This window comes from Rana temporaria, chromosome 11 (assembly GCF_905171775.1).
Source record: "Rana temporaria chromosome 11, aRanTem1.1, whole genome shotgun sequence".
NCBI lineage: Eukaryota > Metazoa > Chordata > Amphibia > Anura > Ranidae > Rana > Rana temporaria.
The window spans coordinates 51,964,114-51,981,222 of NC_053499.1; the positions used below are offsets into that span (position 1 = coordinate 51,964,114).

Below are 17,109 nucleotides of genomic sequence, written 5' to 3' on the forward strand. Positions count from 1 at the left end.
TATACAGTAATTAGTGCATATTTATAGCACTGATTGCAGTATAAATGTGAATGGCGCCAAAAATGTGTCAAAAGTGTCCGATGTGTCCGCCATAACGTTGCAGTCCCAATAAAAATCGCAGATCGCCGCCATTTCTAGTAAAAAAAAAAATTATACAGTAATTAGTGCATATTTATAGCACTGATTGCAGTATAAATGTGAATGGCGCCAAAAACATGTCAAAAGTGTCCGATGTGTCCGCCATAACGTCGCAGTCCCAATAAAAATCGCAGATCGCCGCCATTTCTAGTAAAAAAAAAAAAAATAATAATAATAATTCTGTCCCTTATTTTGTAGGCGCTATAACTTTTGCGCAAACCAGTCGCTTATTGCGATTTTTTTTTTTTTTTTTACTAAAAATATGTAGAATACGCATCGGCCTAGACTGAGGATAAAAAAAAAACGTAAAAAAAAAAAATTGAGCTATTTATTATAGCAACAAGTAAAAATATTTTTTTTTTTTCAAAATTGTCGCTCTATTTTTGTTTATAGCGCAAAAAATAAAAACCGCAGAGGTGATCAAATACCACCAAAAGAAAGCTCTATTTGTGGGGAAAAAAGGACGTTAATTTTGTTTTCGAGCCACGTCGCACGACCGCGCAATTGTCAGTTAAAGCGACGCAGTGCCAAATCGCAAAAAGTCCTCTGGTCAGGAAGGGGTATAAGTGCCCAGTAAGGAAGTGGTTAACATTTGCTGCGCCACCTAATAGCAGGAGCAACGTTACGATGAAAACGACTTACGCAAACGACGTAAAAAAACTACCGCCGGGCGCACGTATGTTTGTGAATCGGCGTAACTAGGTAATTTGCATACTCTACGCTGAAAACGACGGGAGCGCCACCTAGCGGCCAGCGTGAGAATGCACCCTAAGATACGACGGCGTAAGAGACTTATGCCAGTCGTATCTTAGGCTAATGTCGCCGTATCTTTCTTTCTAAATACAGAAAAAAGATACGTAAATTCTCTCTGAATCCGGGCCAATGTGTTTTTTTTTTTTTCTTGAATGTCTTTTTTTCTTTTTTTATCAAATATCGTGTTATATCATCAGTCCAGACATCATCATATGCAGAGTTAAAAAATGTATTTTGTATACTTTGCTTGTCAAAGGAACTTTAAAGGAGTCATTTTTAATACAGTATTAGGCAAGAAACCGTGCTAGTGTACCAAAACAAATAATATAAACAAAGCAGCAACTTGAAGTGAGATACACACTGTAATAGATAGAAAGATGAGAGAAGCTGCGCTAAATAGTCCCAAAAAAATGTAATACACCTGTGGTACCATTCAGTTAGTCAGGTGAAATGTTTTATTTTCAATTATCTGAATTTTTAAAATGTAACAATGCTCGCTCTCCTCCGCTGTGTAATAGGTCCCAATGTGTTATCAATTTGCTCCCATTTAATGTGTAAATGCGGACTATGCACCTTGCTGCCCTTTAAAGACTGGCAAAGTCCAAAGGCACTGGAAACATAAGAGAAAACAGAAGGCGCGTAGGCCTAGTGCATTATCTTTGATACATGTTTTTATTAGGCAAAGAGAAGGTAAATGTACTCACAAAGCAGTACTTGTGTCGTGGTTAAAACATAAAAATCGCGTTTCGAGGTTACCCTCTTTCTCAGAGCCTTACTTGGGTACACAATGAGCAAAATTTCTTTTTTACTTCTTTTGAAAGAAGAGTTTCCACTTTAATTATTCCTATAGTCCAGGCCCGGATTGGCTAATCGGGAGAACCCGGGACAATTCCCAGTGGGCTGGTCGGGTTGCGGGCCGGTCCCGCGGCCGGCTTCCGGCTCCCTTATAAATTTAGCCCCCGGCGCGGCGGCCTGTAGCGTTGCACTTACGCTACATACATGGGGCGTACACGTACTTGGCCAGGGGGAGGGAGCGACTGACGCCCACATTAAACGGCCGGCTCTGGTATGACATGCACCCGGTCTGGCCAATCACCGGCCGCTTAATGCGGGCGTCAGAGAAGGAGGGGCGGGGTCAGGCGCGCCGTTAGGGGTTGGCTCAGACATGTAGTGTTCTATTACGAGCCCCGAGTGCCGAGCAGGGACCGCGGTGCAGAACAAGAAAAGCCCCCCCTCGTGCAGCTCTCTGCTCTTACATGTCTTCAGAAATCACCCGCCCCCCCCCTCCAGCAGGGCGCTCTGCTATGTGTACTCACTGTCCAGTGTCCACCAATCACTCTCCGTTCTCCCAAGTCCCACCCCTCCTGTGTGCTCCATCCAATCCAATCTCCCAAGTCCCAAACAGCTTCAGTGCTTCACTTCTCCTGAGTCCCGTCCCTCCTGTGTGCTCGTCTGTGAAGAAGGGGAGGTGGGCGGGAAGATTAAAAACAAGCATCCACACTGACTGCTAAATGAACCAGTGAGCCAGCCCCGGGAAACATTCCAAGTTAGTGAGCATGTTCGACCAGACCCTGCTCCCTCTCTCTCTCCTCTCTCTGCCTGTGACCCCCCCTCTCTCTTTGACCTCCCTCTCTCACTCTGACCCCCCCTCTCTCACTCTGACCCCCCTCTCTCACTCTGACCCCACCTCTCTCACTCTGACCCCCCCTCTCACTCTGACCCCCCCTCTCTCACTCTGACCCCCCCTCTCACTCTGACCCCCCCACTCTCTCTCACTCTCTCCCACTCTGGTTCAGGATTGCCTTACATGCAGAGTGAAGTTCACTCTGCATGTAAGGCAATCCTGAACTACGCACTCTGTACATCACGCACTCCTGAACCACGCACTTTGTACGTAACACACTCCTGAACCACGCACTCTGTACGTAACGCACTCCTGAACCACGCACTCTGTACGTAATGCACTCCTGAACCACGCACTCTGTACAAAACGCACTCCTAAACGTAATGTCGTGAACAAAAGTTCAACTTTGGAAGTGGTCCTGCACTGTCTGTCCTAAGGGAGCAAGCCACTCAATGGAGGAAACCAGGGGAGGACCTGTCTAGGAGAGGACCAAGCAGAAGGCTGGTATCTCGGGGAAGGCCTGGTCACTTTATTGGAGGATGCACCGTATTCTATGATGCCTTACAGTGTGCCGGGTCAGCTTAAAGGCTCTAAACTGTAAGGCTGGATATCCGAATATTAAATCCTGTGGCAGAGGATTTTTGAACAGTTGATCTTTATCGCACTAAAGTCTGTGGCAGAGACTGTTATTCTTTTTTTTTTGTCTGTGCATTATCTCGGCTGCTAGGCCGGTGAGAGGGGCCTATCCTGGTGAGCAATACCCACTTGGAGGAAAGTGGTGAGTGTGACTTTTGAAGCTTGAAAGCTCCCCAGTGATCTGCATCAAGTGCCTGAACCTTACACTGACCCTCCATCCCTCTACCTGTGCAAGTTTGTGAGAAATAAAGTTTAACGGAAAGGATTTACAACTTGTGTGGACATTGAGGTTTCTATAGACTCTCATTCCATAGCCAACGAATGGTGAGGTAATGTGCAGCCCCAAATCTAAACCAGCAGCTCCCTCGGGGGTAGTGCTATATATATATATATATTCCTTTAGTTTGGATGGATTTCCTCTCACTTTGTTTGGGCTATGGGACAGGAAGTAAAGGGAAATCACCCCAATGGGACACAGATGGCAAAAGAAAAAACTAGGGTAGCATCAATACCCGCATCTGTGCTTCTACCGAGTATTTGCACCAGTACATGGGGTCAATGCTCTGATATCCAAAAACCAATACCTTTGCTGATTTAGTTCTACTTTAACAAACCCATGTTAGGTCTGTTGACAGAGGATGTAATAAGACGTGTATCTGTTTACATCCAACTACATCAGATCTGTCATATTTAGGTCACAGAATACCTAAATCTACATAAAAATGTTGTGCTGACTTGTATAAGAATTTATCTGTATATCGAACAACGAGAGGGAACAAATGCATAGTGTAACGAATCTTGTATAAACGTAAATTTATTTGTACTTAAGAAAAAGAATAATAAAAAGAAATTGAAAACAGGATTTATCTGAAATATATATTAAGGGGCTACTTTCCCAACAAACTAGAAAACTGAACACACAGTGCTGATCATTTTTTAAAACAATGTTAATCCCAATTATGGATGTTTTTAGATCTGTTGTTTGGTACCAACCACACAGACGACACAGATTTGTGCACGTATTTGACTGATTGATTTTCTAAAAATAAAATAAAAAAATTAATGATGATTATACTGAATGGATCTTTTCAGACAAGGTTGTGTATCAGGACCAAGGGTGGAAGGTATTGGAATCATGGGACGATGAGGGTTGCCATTTTCTAAAAATTTTCTAAAATTGTTAATTTCCTGGCTGTCATGCTTAGCCAGAGCCTTCAGTACTTTGTGAGTCACTGATATTCAATAAGTATGTGGATTGGGAGTTATGACTTTCTACATGCTTGTTCCAAGACAATAATTCTAAAGATTGAAGGTAGAGAAAGCAGAGCAGATAGTAATTGTAATTAGGTCAGCTGTGGTGGCCTCCATATTTATATCCATACAAGTTTACTTTAATGTTGCCTTGGATAACTCATGCTGAGGGAAGTCATAGTCTAGCAACTTTTATTGTGGCTATGATTATTTTTAACGATTGTTACTGAGATTTTCTTATAGGATTACTCTCATGCTATTGACAATTTTTCTCTGCAGAATCCACATGGCAAAGCAGAACCACCATAACCTATGCACTACCTACATTTCTTTTCACTTCAGGCTATGCAATCCCTTCCCTATCATCTACTTCCACAATAGCAACGACAGAACCCATCACAGATTATGATAAAGTTACAATTCCTTTTACATCAACATTTATGCCAAAAACGATGTTAAATACTGCTACAACTACTAAGTCTTCTCCCACCACTAAATACTCTGTCTCTTCTAAACCATATTTCCCTGTTGCTACTAGTACTACTCCAATCAAATTAACTGTGCTTACTACTGTGTCCAAAATAACTATAATTCAAATAACCCATCTTCCCCTAGCTCAAACACCTACACAGTGTCTCAATATATTTTCAACAACTACAAAATCAACAATTCAAGTTCCATTAACAACAGTATCAAGATTGACTCAGACACCATTAAAGTCTTCGCTCCTTGACATCTCCTCCACTCTTTCTTCTATATTGACTTCTCTTGTATTACCTACCACTACCTCCTCAACCACATTAGTTACAACACCCATTCTGAAGTGTACTTCCATAAATCCTGTACCAAATTTTCTGTTTCCCCCAACTATAGCTTGTATTTCCGTTTCTTTATCTTTGTCACCAATAACCACCACAACGGTAACACAATCACCAATATCAACTGTTCTTTTGACCAAGGTGCCCACTATTTCTGTTCTACCTACTATTACCACCTCAGTCCCTTTAACTTTCCTACGTTAGGCTAACACTAATTCCAACTCAAACTACTAATGTTCGACCTGTTAATACTATATTATCAATCAACTCAACAACTACACAAGTTCTTCTCAGTACATCAGCACTAACTCTTTTCTCAAAAAACTCATTTATCCTTATCACTATATCCACAGAAAGTTCACTACCAGCTTCTCACATCCCCTCTACGTCTATTATTTCTTCAAACACATTGCCTGCCATATCAGCTTCCTCTTATACAACCCCAGTTTATTCTTCTTATACAACTCAGTTAGTCACATTCCCTAGAACAACTTTTTACTCTACTAAATTCATTCCAACTTCTTGGTCAGCTAAGCCTGATCAAAGTAGAGTACTTGTATTAGGTCCAGGAAGACATTTTCTATCAGTCAATTTGTCTGTCCTTAAGCCAAGATCAACTATATCTGTTCTTTCCAACATAAAGTCCACAGTAGGTGCAAATCTAGATGCTGTTTTCTCTACTTTTACTACGTCTATTTCCATGACTGCTGGTAGTAAGTTAACTAAGTTAACTAACACAACACCCTCACAAATTCCAAAAAACAATTTCCTTGTTTCCCCTACTGAAGATAGTACCTCAACACCCTTAATTGCTACAGGTATTTACAGCACTACAAGTATAATAACACCAATAACAATCAACTTTTTTTTCTCTAAAACCCCATCGACCACAATTATTGCCCCAGCTGTTCCCATTAAACAGTCTTATCCCAACGAATCTAATACTCTACAAAGTACTCACTTGACTTCTAATAACTCAGCCATTGCCAGATCAATTACCATCAATTTAATTACACTAGCCCCAAGAACAACCCAAGTCCACCAAATTACTACTGGAAAAACTCCATTGATTTATGCATCAATGCCTCTTTTCCCAACTACAAGATCTATATCATCATTACTGACATTAACTTTGACTCTAACCACAGCTCTGTCTGTTGCAGGCACTAAAAGTCACCCAACTATGAGCACTAAAGCAACACAACCTTCCACTAATCACACGACAACAATCACAAAACCCACCACATATTCTACAGTATCAACTACCATATCAACATCAGTTTCTACCAAACACTCACAATCCACCCCAGGTAAGAATATTTTTTATGCAAGATCTTATATACAGTATATTGCAGTTGTCTTTCGAAACTAAAAGTGACTAGAAATATGATGCTCATTTATGAAAGTCTACATTAAAGTGATTGCAAAGTCTTAATAAAAAAAAAATAACAAATATGTTATAATTGCTCAGCGCAATGGGGTCCCCCGCCAGCGTTCCTGGCTCCTCCTTTTATGAAAATGCCCCATAGCAAACTGCTTGCCATCTTGACACCTATACAGGCTAGATCCTGATCTGTGCTGCCTGCATCCCTAGATTTAGACAGTGCAGCTAGGCCCCGACCTTGCTCCTTTGTCATAGGATTTGACTGACAGCAGCAGGAACCAATGGTGCCAGACAGGCTGGATTGAGTGAGTATTAGGTGGGGTGAGGGGGCGATCCTGCTACCTAAACATTGTTTCCTTAATGCAGGGAATGCATTAACCACTCCAATACTGGGCACTTTTACCCCCTTCCTTCCCAGGCAAATTTTAAGCTTTCAGCGCTGTCACGCTTTCAATGACAATTGCACGGTAAAGCAACACTGTACCTATAAGGAATTTTTATTTTAAAAAAATCACACAAAAATAGCCTTTTTTTATGCTGGTATTTAATCACTGCTGTTTTTTTTTTTTTCTTGTTTTGCTAAAAAAAAAAAATCCTGATCTATGTACTCCAGCAGAAGCTCATTGTACTGAGAGAGAAGAAGGTAGTCTAAATTATAGATGTGTGCCTTTCCTCCTGATCAAGGCGGAATACTTCTTGGAGTTGGAGAATTGAAAGCCACTCTGGGTGGATCCTGAGCAGGGGGATCCACTGCAAACACTTAGGCCTCTTTCACATTGGGGCGGGAGGCGTAGTGGCGGTATAGCGCCGCTAAAAATAGCGGGGCTATACCGTCGGATTTGCCGCGGGATTCGGCTGCTAGCGGGGCGATATTAACCCCCGCTAGCGGCCGATAAAGGGTTAATACCACCCGCAATGCGCCTCTGCAGAGGCGCATTGCGGGCGGTATTTCCCATGGTTTCCCATTTAAATGGGAAGGAGCGGTGAAGGAGCGGTATACACGCCGCTCCTCTCACCGCTCCAAAGATGCTGCTGACAGGAGATTTGTTTCTCTTCCGCCAGAGCATCGCCTGAGTGTGAAAGCCCTCGGGCTTTCACATTGAGTATGCAGTGAAGGAGTTTTTCAGGCGGTATAGCAGCGCTATTTTTAGCACTGTAACGCCTGAAAAACTCCTCAGTGTGAAAGGGGTCTTAAAGTCCTGGGCCACTTGCCTGATGAATGCAACTACCTTCTTGTTGTTGTCCTCCTTATCGCCCACTGCCTGAGTAAAGCAAAGTTCACATAGAGTTTTCACTGTCAAGGTATGAACTCCACAAGCCAATCAAGCACCAGGTCTGGCAGTGAGAGTGTTATCTAGAAAGAGAGTCAGAGCTTCTCCTGTGCCACGATGATATAGATTAAAATCTGTGACGTTAAAATCTGGACGTCCTTTTTTTTTTTTTCATCTGGCCTTCAGATAAGAAAGGCAGAGTGATTTAACACCTGTTTAGATTTGTCATTCATGTGACGAAATTAAAAGTATGCCGTTTTCCATAAACTTTGCATAAAATAGTAAATTTGCATTTAATTGTAATGGTTCAAAGAATGTCAGGCAAAATAATCGGTCCTCACCAGGGGAGGGCTGGCAGCCTTAGGCCTGGGGGGCAAGTCCAGTCAAGTGGAGCGTGGAAAAGTGATGGATCGAGAAAAACAGTAAGATTTTTCATGATCACAAGATTCCGCACAGAGCCTCCCCTTACATCAGAGTCCGCACAGACCCTATATACATCAGATCTGATGTAAGGGGTGTTCTGGGAAACTTGATTTAAGGGTGCATGCTGTGGACTAATGTGTAAAGAGGGTCTCTGCTCACCAAAGCCTGCCCTCTCCCCTTTAACAAAGTCCACAAAGCACCCCTTTTTATACACTGGGAGGCAGGAGAGACTAGAGAGGGTGAGCTTACCAGGATGGAGGCAGAGGTGCAGGCAGGCTGTCTGATGCTTTTTTGGGTTCAAACATGTGCCCACACATGCCCGGGGCAGACTCAGAAGGAGGAGGAGCAGATGAGCTCTATCTCTCCTCGTGTCTGTGCAGAGAGAGAAGGGGATGTCAGCGCTGGTGTGCGCTGAGGCTGAGCTATGTGTGAGACGAGACATAGCTCAGCTCTGCAGCCATCTACCTCGGAGCTGACACAGGCATGGCTGCACAGTGGGAGGTGAGCAGCGTGCGTGACCTGTGTTAACAGAGCTCCAGCAGGCATATTCCTGCTTGGCAAAAACAGCATTTGGTAGTGGCGGCCGGTGGTTGTGCATAGTGTCACCAGCCCGGGGGAAGATTTCCACCCTGCCCCCCCTGCCAGCCCTCCCCTGGTCCTCACGCATGTTCACTTCATCAAATCTGGCTCTCTTTGAACAAAGTTTGGACACACCTGCATTAGTGCATTCAGGTGTCATTCAAAATGCCATGCATTGCAGGAGCACACTGTAAAGCACTTGTTTCCGCAAAGCATAGGTGTGAAAGGGTCCTTAGGCCGGGTTCACACTGGTACGACAAACGCTCCGACATTGGGAGCTCATGTCGCATGACGTGTGAAAATCAACGTTTCCGTATGGGAGCCACCTTAACTGGTGAGACACAAGTTGGTCCTACTTTGAAAATGCTCCCTGAACTACTTTGGTCCGACTTTGATCCTACTTCAGCCTATTGAATATGACTAAAGTCGGATCAAAGTCGGATCGCCTTCTTGCATGATCCGACTTTGAAATGTGACTTGTGTTCTGATGATCTTGAGGGGGAACTCCACAGCAATTAAAAAAACTGGCATGGGATCACCCACCAAGAGCATACTAGGCCCTTCGGTCGGGTTTGGATTTTAGGGGGAACCCCTTCGCCACAAAAAACGGCGGGGGGTCCCCCAAAATCCATATCAGACCCTTATCCGAGCACGCAGCCCGGCCGATCAGGAAAAGGAGTGGGGACAAGCAAGCGCCCCCCCCTCCTGAACCGTACCAGGCAGCATGCCCTCAACCCAAACCACCCTGTCCCCATGTTGATGAAGACAAGGGCCTTTTCCCGACAACCCTGGCCTTTGGTTGTCGGGGGCTGCGGGCAGGGGGCTTATCAGAATGTTTTATATTTTAATAAGGGTGCCCCCAGATCCCGGCCCCCCACCCTATGTGAATAAATATGGGGGTACATTGTGCCCCTACCCATTCACCTGAAAAAAAGTGTCAATAAAAACACACTACACAGGTTTTTAAAGTAATTTAGGCAGCTCCGGGGGTCTCTTCCGACTTCTTCTGCCCCCTCCGGCTCTTCTCCACTCTCTCTGGTTCTTCTCCCTCTGTCCGGTGTCTTCTGCTGGGCCTCCTCTGCTATATTCTGCTCTTTTGCCCCGCTCTTTTGCTAGCTCTTGCCTGGTATTCGTCATCTTCTTCCCTCTTCTCTTCTTCCGATGTCGACGCAATGCTCTCTTCCACTTTAATGCCTGATGCAAAAAGAGCAGAAGCTAGTGGAGGAGACCCGGCAGGAGACACCGGACAGAGGGAGAAGAACCAGAGTGAGCGGAAAAGAGTCGGAGAGGACAGAAGAAGTCGGAAGAGACCCCACGGAGCTGCCTAATAAATTACTTTAAAAACCTGTGTTGTGTGTGTTTTTTATTGACACTTTTTTTTCAGGTGAATGAGTAGGGGTACAATGTAGGGCCTGGTATACTCTTGGAGGGGGAACCCATGCTGTTTCTTTATTTAAAATTTGGCGTGGAGTTCCCCCTCAAGATACATACCAGACACAGTGCTAGGTATTGTCAGGATCGAAGTCAGATCCCTGTTTATTGAAGTCGGACACATGTCGGACTTCAAGTCGCAGGGAAAAGTCGGATCCAAAGTAGTACGACTGTTGTGTCGTACCAGTATGAACCCAGCCTTAGGCCGCGTACACACGATCGGTCCATCCGATGAGAATGGTCTGATGGACCGTTTTCATCGGTCCAGACGATCGTGTGTGGGCCCCATCGGTTAGTTAACCTTCAGTCAAAAAAATAGGAACTTGCTTTAAAATTTAACCGATGGACGCCTAACCGATAGGTCAAAACTGATCGTTAGTACGCACGACCATCGGTTAAAAATCCACGCATGCTCAGACTAAATCAGGGGACGGGAGCGCTCGTTCTCGTAAAACTAGCGTTCGTTTTGGAGATAGCACATTCATTACGCTGTAACAGACAGAAAAGCGCGAATCGTCTTTTACTAAAACAAAATCAGCTAAAGCAGCCCCAAGGGTGGCGCCATTGGATTTAAACTTCCCCTTTATAGTGCCGTTGAACGTGGTTTACGTGTCTGCGTTCTGACACGATCGGTTGATTAACCTATGGTGTGTAGGCACATCAGACAGCTTCATCGGTTAACCGACGACAACAGTCCTTTGGACCGTTCTCATCGGATGGACTGATCGTGTGTACGCGGCCTATGTCTCTAATGCCTACTGTCCTTGTTTCAATGTTACCTATACAGGCCTTCTCTTGTGATTCACTTCATGACGTTCAAAATATTCTGCTCCTGGTCTTGTCTTGAACTTTGTGATGTAACAAAACTCTTTCAAGAGAACTTTTGGAGTAGAACATATTAAACTTTATAGAATAGGTCATAGAGCAATATGTGCCTGTGGCAAAGTAAAATAGAATATAGCACCATAGGGTTTACCTGAAAATGTAATTGTTTGTGTCACATTACAGAAAACCTACAAATCATATATTCAAAGACAGACTTTGTTGTATCTTCTTTGACCCCCCGAGGCTGTATGCGTGAATTGTATGTCAGACAACAAGTGTGTTTGCAATGAAGCTGTACATGCACTTTTTGCTAGGTAGTAGGGTGGCCATTTCTGTTAGAAGCAAAGCAGGCTGATGGAAATCTAGATGACATATACAAAGGGATTAAGCAAATGTGACACTGAGATCCTTTTACATTCTTTAAATCTATATGTACTTTATTTTATTTAAAATATTTTAATTTTTCTTCAACAGCTCATGATAATAATGTAACCATGCCACACCAGTCAACAACTAAACCACGTACGTAGTCTCCAGCCTTTTATTTATTATTAATAAAATGCAAATACTTGTAGCAGTCTAGAGCTGGAACCATGAGTGTTTGAAGGATCCTGCCTACTAATGCCCCTAAAGTAAATGTATGAAAATAATAGGGAACCTTCATTGTTACCTTGTTTTTGAATGTGTGTGTTCTGGGGTTGTCATACATGTCCTTAGAAATGGAGACCTGACGCGAGACAGAAAATTTGCAGTAAAAAAGCAGTGCAGAAACGTTCAAAACCAATATGCATAGATGTGAATTGAGCCTCAATTCGGCAAAGTATTAGAAAAACATAAACTTTTTGGATAGAGTGTAGATGGATTAGAACACATCAGTTTCTGTCACTGTCTGTGCATCCTTTCCATGTCTCCTGTTTACCATTATCATTGAAAGTGAGAGTAAAAGAAAGTCCCACATTTTGGGTTGTCCCCAAAAAAAGTAATAGAGGGGAAATCTTCCAATGAGGACACACGTTGTGGTGACCTGGGGGCCCCAAGCAATTCCCTTAACTTGCAGGGATTTCCTCTTGCTTCCTGTTTGGCTATGGGACAGGAAGTGAAATCTCTGCAACAGGACACAGATGGTGAAAAAAAATCTTCGTTACTCTATCCAAAATGAAATAAAATAAAAAAGTTTGCCTATAGTTCTACTTTAACATATGTTTGTAATTAGAGCAGTGAACTGTTTGTGAAATGACATGATTGTCAGGAGAATACAATCCATCAATTAAATCGACACTAAAGATAACAATTATTTTATTTTTTTAATAACAAACATGTTATACTTGCCTCCACTGTGTGGCTCGTTTTGTACACAGTGGCCCTGATTACGCCTTCTGGGGTCCCTCGACGGCTGTCATGGCTTCCCCTCCTCAAGAGCTTTCCACCTTCATGCGAGCAAGCTCACATGGTGGAAAGCTTTTGCAGGCACGCTCCCGTGATACAGCGACGGGGCATAGCCGCCGACTGTATCACTCGGCCCGCTACCCGTCGCGCGGCGTCATCAGATATGATGGACAGCAGCGCCGGCCAATGGCTGCGCTGCTATCAATCCGTCCAACCTAGCCAATCAACGGCCAGGCTGAGAACCGAAGAGGATGACATGGACGAGTGCGGGACTTTCGAGGGGTCAGGTAAGTAAGACGGGGGCTCGGGTGGCGATGATGTTTTTTCACCTTGATGAAAAACATTTACCTTTACAACCCCTTTAAGGCTTGGTTCACACTGCTGTGATGGCAAAGTTGTGCGACTTCCTTTCCGACTTGTTACGACTTGGATGATATTTAGGAGCCTGTACAAGGGCTGAAATTGTACCCAAGTCATACCAAAGTAGTTCTAAAGTTGTAGCGACTTGTGTATTATCAGTTAAAACGGCTCTCCTAGGGAGAGAATAAATTTGACATGTCATGTGACTTGGGGATCTCACAAGTTGGATCCCATGTGACAGCAGTGAGAAACCGAGCCCAACTGGGGAACCTTGCTGATGTTAATTGTGGCTGAGAACGCACAAGTTTGATGCCGCGTACACACGGTTGAAATTTCCAACATCAAAACCGTGGATTTGTTTCCAACGGATTGGTGGCTCATACTTATGTTGCATACAAACGGTGACACAAATGTTGTCGGAAATTCCAAACGTCAAGAACGCAGTGACATACAACACTACGACGAGCCGAGAAAAATGAAGTTCAATAATTCTGAGCGTGCGCCAAATTGATTCCGAGCATGCGTAGGATTTTTGTGCATCGGAATTGCATACAGTCGATTGGAATTTCCGACAAGAACTTTTGTTTTTGGAAAAATTGAGAACCAGCTCTCAAATTCAGCAAATGTCCGATGGAGCAAACACACAGTCGGATTTTCCGACAACAAGCTCACATCGAACATTTGTTGTCGGAAATTCCGACCGTGTGTACGCATCATTAAAGTACATTTGTCAGAGATAAAACTACTATACAGCCATGGTGGGGCAGATTCACGTAGAAATCTGTTACGCTGTGGCGGCGTAACGTATCCCATTTACGTTACACCACTGCAGGTTTACAGCGTAAGTGCCTGATTCACAAAGCACTTACCTGTAAACTTGCGGCGGCGTAGCGTAAATCCGCTTGGCGCAAGCCCGCCTAATTCAAATGGGGCGGGCACCATTTAAATTAGGCGCGTTCCCGCGCCGAACGTACTGCGCATGCTCCGTCCCTAACATTTCCCGACGTGCATTGCGCTAAATGACGTCGCAAGGACGTCATTGGTTTCGACATTAACGTAAATGGCGTCCAGCGCCATTCACGGATGACTTACGCAAACGACGTGAAATTTAAAATTTCGATGCGGGAACGACGGCCATACTTAACATTGGTTACACCACCTAGAGGGCATGCTTAGTTTTACACGACGCATCTCTACGGAAACGACGTAAATTTAGATCGACGGGCAAAGCGGATGTTAGTGAATCGGCGTAACTAGTCATTTGAATATTCTACGGCGACCGCAATGGAATCGCCACCTAGCGGCCGGCCTAGAATTGCAGCCTAAGATCCGACGGTTACACCTGTCGGATCTTAGGGATATCTATGCGTAACCTGATTCTATGAATCAGTCGCATAGATGCGACAATCGTATCTCGGAGATACGCCGTTGTATCTCTTTTGTGAATCTGGCCCAGTGTTTCTATGCTAGTGTAGACCAAAAACAGACACAATCATAGAAGAGAAGCCCTATTGTTGTATACTGTATTATAAGAAAGGAAAATGATGTAAGGGATCCTTCTTTCAAAGCAACGTATTCATTTATGTCCTTTCTTTTAGAAACCAGCTGTAGCCCTCATCAATACCAAGGCACCATCACTAAGGATAATTGCACGGCTGAAGTGCCACTGACCAAGTGTCAGGGATACTGCGAGTCTGAATCATGGTAAGGGAAAAATACATTATTCTGTTTTCACCAATCATTTTATTACTAATGGAGCTTCTAATGGCTTTTATATTTGATTTTGACTCTCATTTACACTACTAAACACAGATTGGCAGAATAGTAAAATGTATTCACCTGAATAATATTGGGGAATTAAAGCGTAGTTCCGCTGAAAAAAAAATAATTTAAAAGTCAGCAGCTACAAAATGTGTAGCTGCTGACTCTTAATAATCAGAAACTCACCTGTCCCACGGTCCAGCGAAGCGGGCATACGAAGCCCCGCTCCTCTCCACGGCGCCAGCATCACTATTGTGGGAGCCCGGCTGTGGCTTCACAGCCCGGCATGCACTGCACATGCGCGAGCCATGCTGTAATTGGCCGGGCAGTCTTCTGGGACCTGTGACGCATCTCAGAAGATTGCAGGGAGGGAGGGGGAGAGATGAACTTCCTTCCGGTGCCACAGAGCCCTGGGAGGGAGTGGGAGCTAGATGCCTAAAAAGAGGGTATCCGTGGCATGTCAGGGGGTCACCAGCACTTAAAGCGGAGGTTTTTGGGTGGAACTCTGCTCTAAAGCTGAGATTCAGGCATACCAATAAAACGTCATCTTATCTGCCTGCCCAACCAGTTTTGTGATTCACACACCTCTGCCTGACTACACAGTCAGGAGGATGCCGCCAGTTACGGTGGTCTCACCTGATTGGACAATGAATGAACAGCAACATACTGCTATGTCATCAGCTATGCTCACGTGTCCTGCCAACATGTTCCATAGCATGAAGGGATGAGCTCAGGTATATTCAGAAACTAGTCCAAACCCTCCTGAGCTATATCGCCAGTAAGCTGTCACTGCAGACCATCAATCAGTAACAAAGGCTGTGTTCTCTGCCCTCTAGCCATGTGTATACAGGGGCTGTGTATCTCTCAGATAAGTTCCCTCTGACACCATTGATTTGGCATTGGTAAGGGGGTTACTCTTCCCAATGACTACAAGTGTAAGGAGCATTCTTCCCACTGCCCATCACACTAACGTATCATGAGTTGTAGATATAGTCATAGGTGTGCGCAGCCTATTGCATTAGGGTGTGCACCCCAAAGCAATATGGCAATGGACAGTGTCGGTAGAGCAGTGGACAATGTGGAAAGGGCAGAGACTGGTGTCAGTTTATTTTTTATATTTTTTTATTATTACTTTTTCACAATTTTATCATTTTTTTTTACAATATATTCAGTTTTTTTTACAATATTATATATTTTTTTACATTTTTTTGGAGCCCCATGGTGGCCTAGGTGAAATATTAGGGGTCTAAACAGACCCCTGATGTCTCGCTTTTGAGACATAGAAAGAACAGGAGGAAAGAGATTCCCCAGTTCCTTTATCTGCAGCCAAGTAGCAGGGGGAATCTGCCCAGCACAGGGTCATTAGGGTGTGCCCGGGCACACCTGGCACACCCTGTGCCCGCACCTATGGATATGGTAATTTTTATCAGGGGTTCTCTGAGACTGGAAAGCTATTTGAAGGATTCCTCAGTGTTGAGAAAGGCTGGCATAATATAATGTAAAAAGGGGTCCAATTTGTCACATTTTTTGTATTTTTATTTCAGGTATCATGATGGATTTGAAGCAGTTGAAGGAAGCTGCCGCTGTTGCAGTCCAGTGAGAATCTCAGTAAAACCGCTAGAACTTCACTGTCCCGACTCATCAAAATCTATTGTACAGATCAAAATAATTGAACAATGTGAATGTAACACAGTACCATGTTCTAATGCAAGTTACCATTAATTGCATTTCCACCAGCAAATAAATGTTTTCTCTTGCATCAATATGTATTCTGTCTTATAAATTCAAACCAATTTTATTCACCAGATCTGAAAAACGTGTAAAATAGACCTTTATGCTTAACCTGAAATGCTTCTTAACAGTTTAAATAATAAACTGTTGTCTTTATGCATAAGTGTCATCTTCTGCGTTTGGTTTTAGACACACGCTTGCGTTATCTGGATGTTGAACAGAAAGTTGTTACATATAAAAATGTAACCGTTTGTAACATGTTCTCTGAAAGAAAACATCGTTTTTCAGCATGTCTAAAAAACAAAGTTTTCCCAACTTTATCATTAAAACGACGTTGTCCACACACCATCGTTTTTAAAAAATGATCTAGCAAAGCGCGGTGACCTACAACACATACGACGGCACTATAAAGGGGAAGTTCCATTCGCATTTGGGCTGCTTTAGCTGATTCCGTGTTAGTAAAAGACGATTTGCGCTTTTCTGTCTGTTACAGCGTGATGAATGTGCTTACTCCATTACGAATACTAGTTTTACCAGAACGAGCGCTCCTGTCTCATAACTTGTTTCTGAGCATGCAAGGGTTTTTAACGTCGTTTTAGCCCACACACGATCATTTTTTACAACCCGAAAAATTACATTGTTTAAAACATCGTTAAAAAATGCAGCATGCTTGAAAAAAATATTGTGTTTTTTCAGAAGCTGAAAAATGATGTGAAGCCCACATTTTACATGACATTT

At 43.6% G+C, this 17,109-nt stretch overlaps 1 protein-coding gene across 2 annotated transcripts in view; it reads left to right on the top strand.

Moving 5' to 3' along the window:
- Window positions 1-16,529, top strand: part of LOC120916763 (mucin-2-like) — a 28,555-nt gene extending 12,026 nt beyond the window's left edge. Inside the window, exons 4-7 of one of the 2 annotated variants that reach the window (XM_040327698.1) lie at window positions 6,384-6,530; window positions 11,608-11,655; window positions 14,478-14,583; window positions 16,185-16,529. In XM_040327698.1, the coding sequence (XP_040183632.1) occupies window positions 6,384-6,530; window positions 11,608-11,655; window positions 14,478-14,583; window positions 16,185-16,362 (479 nt within the window). In that variant the 3' untranslated portion in view covers window positions 16,363-16,529. The remainder of the gene's footprint in view (window positions 1-6,383; window positions 6,531-11,607; window positions 11,656-14,477; window positions 14,584-16,184) is intronic. The other variant, XM_040327697.1, reaches the window with a different exon arrangement.
- Window positions 16,530-17,109: the final 580 nt, after the last annotated feature.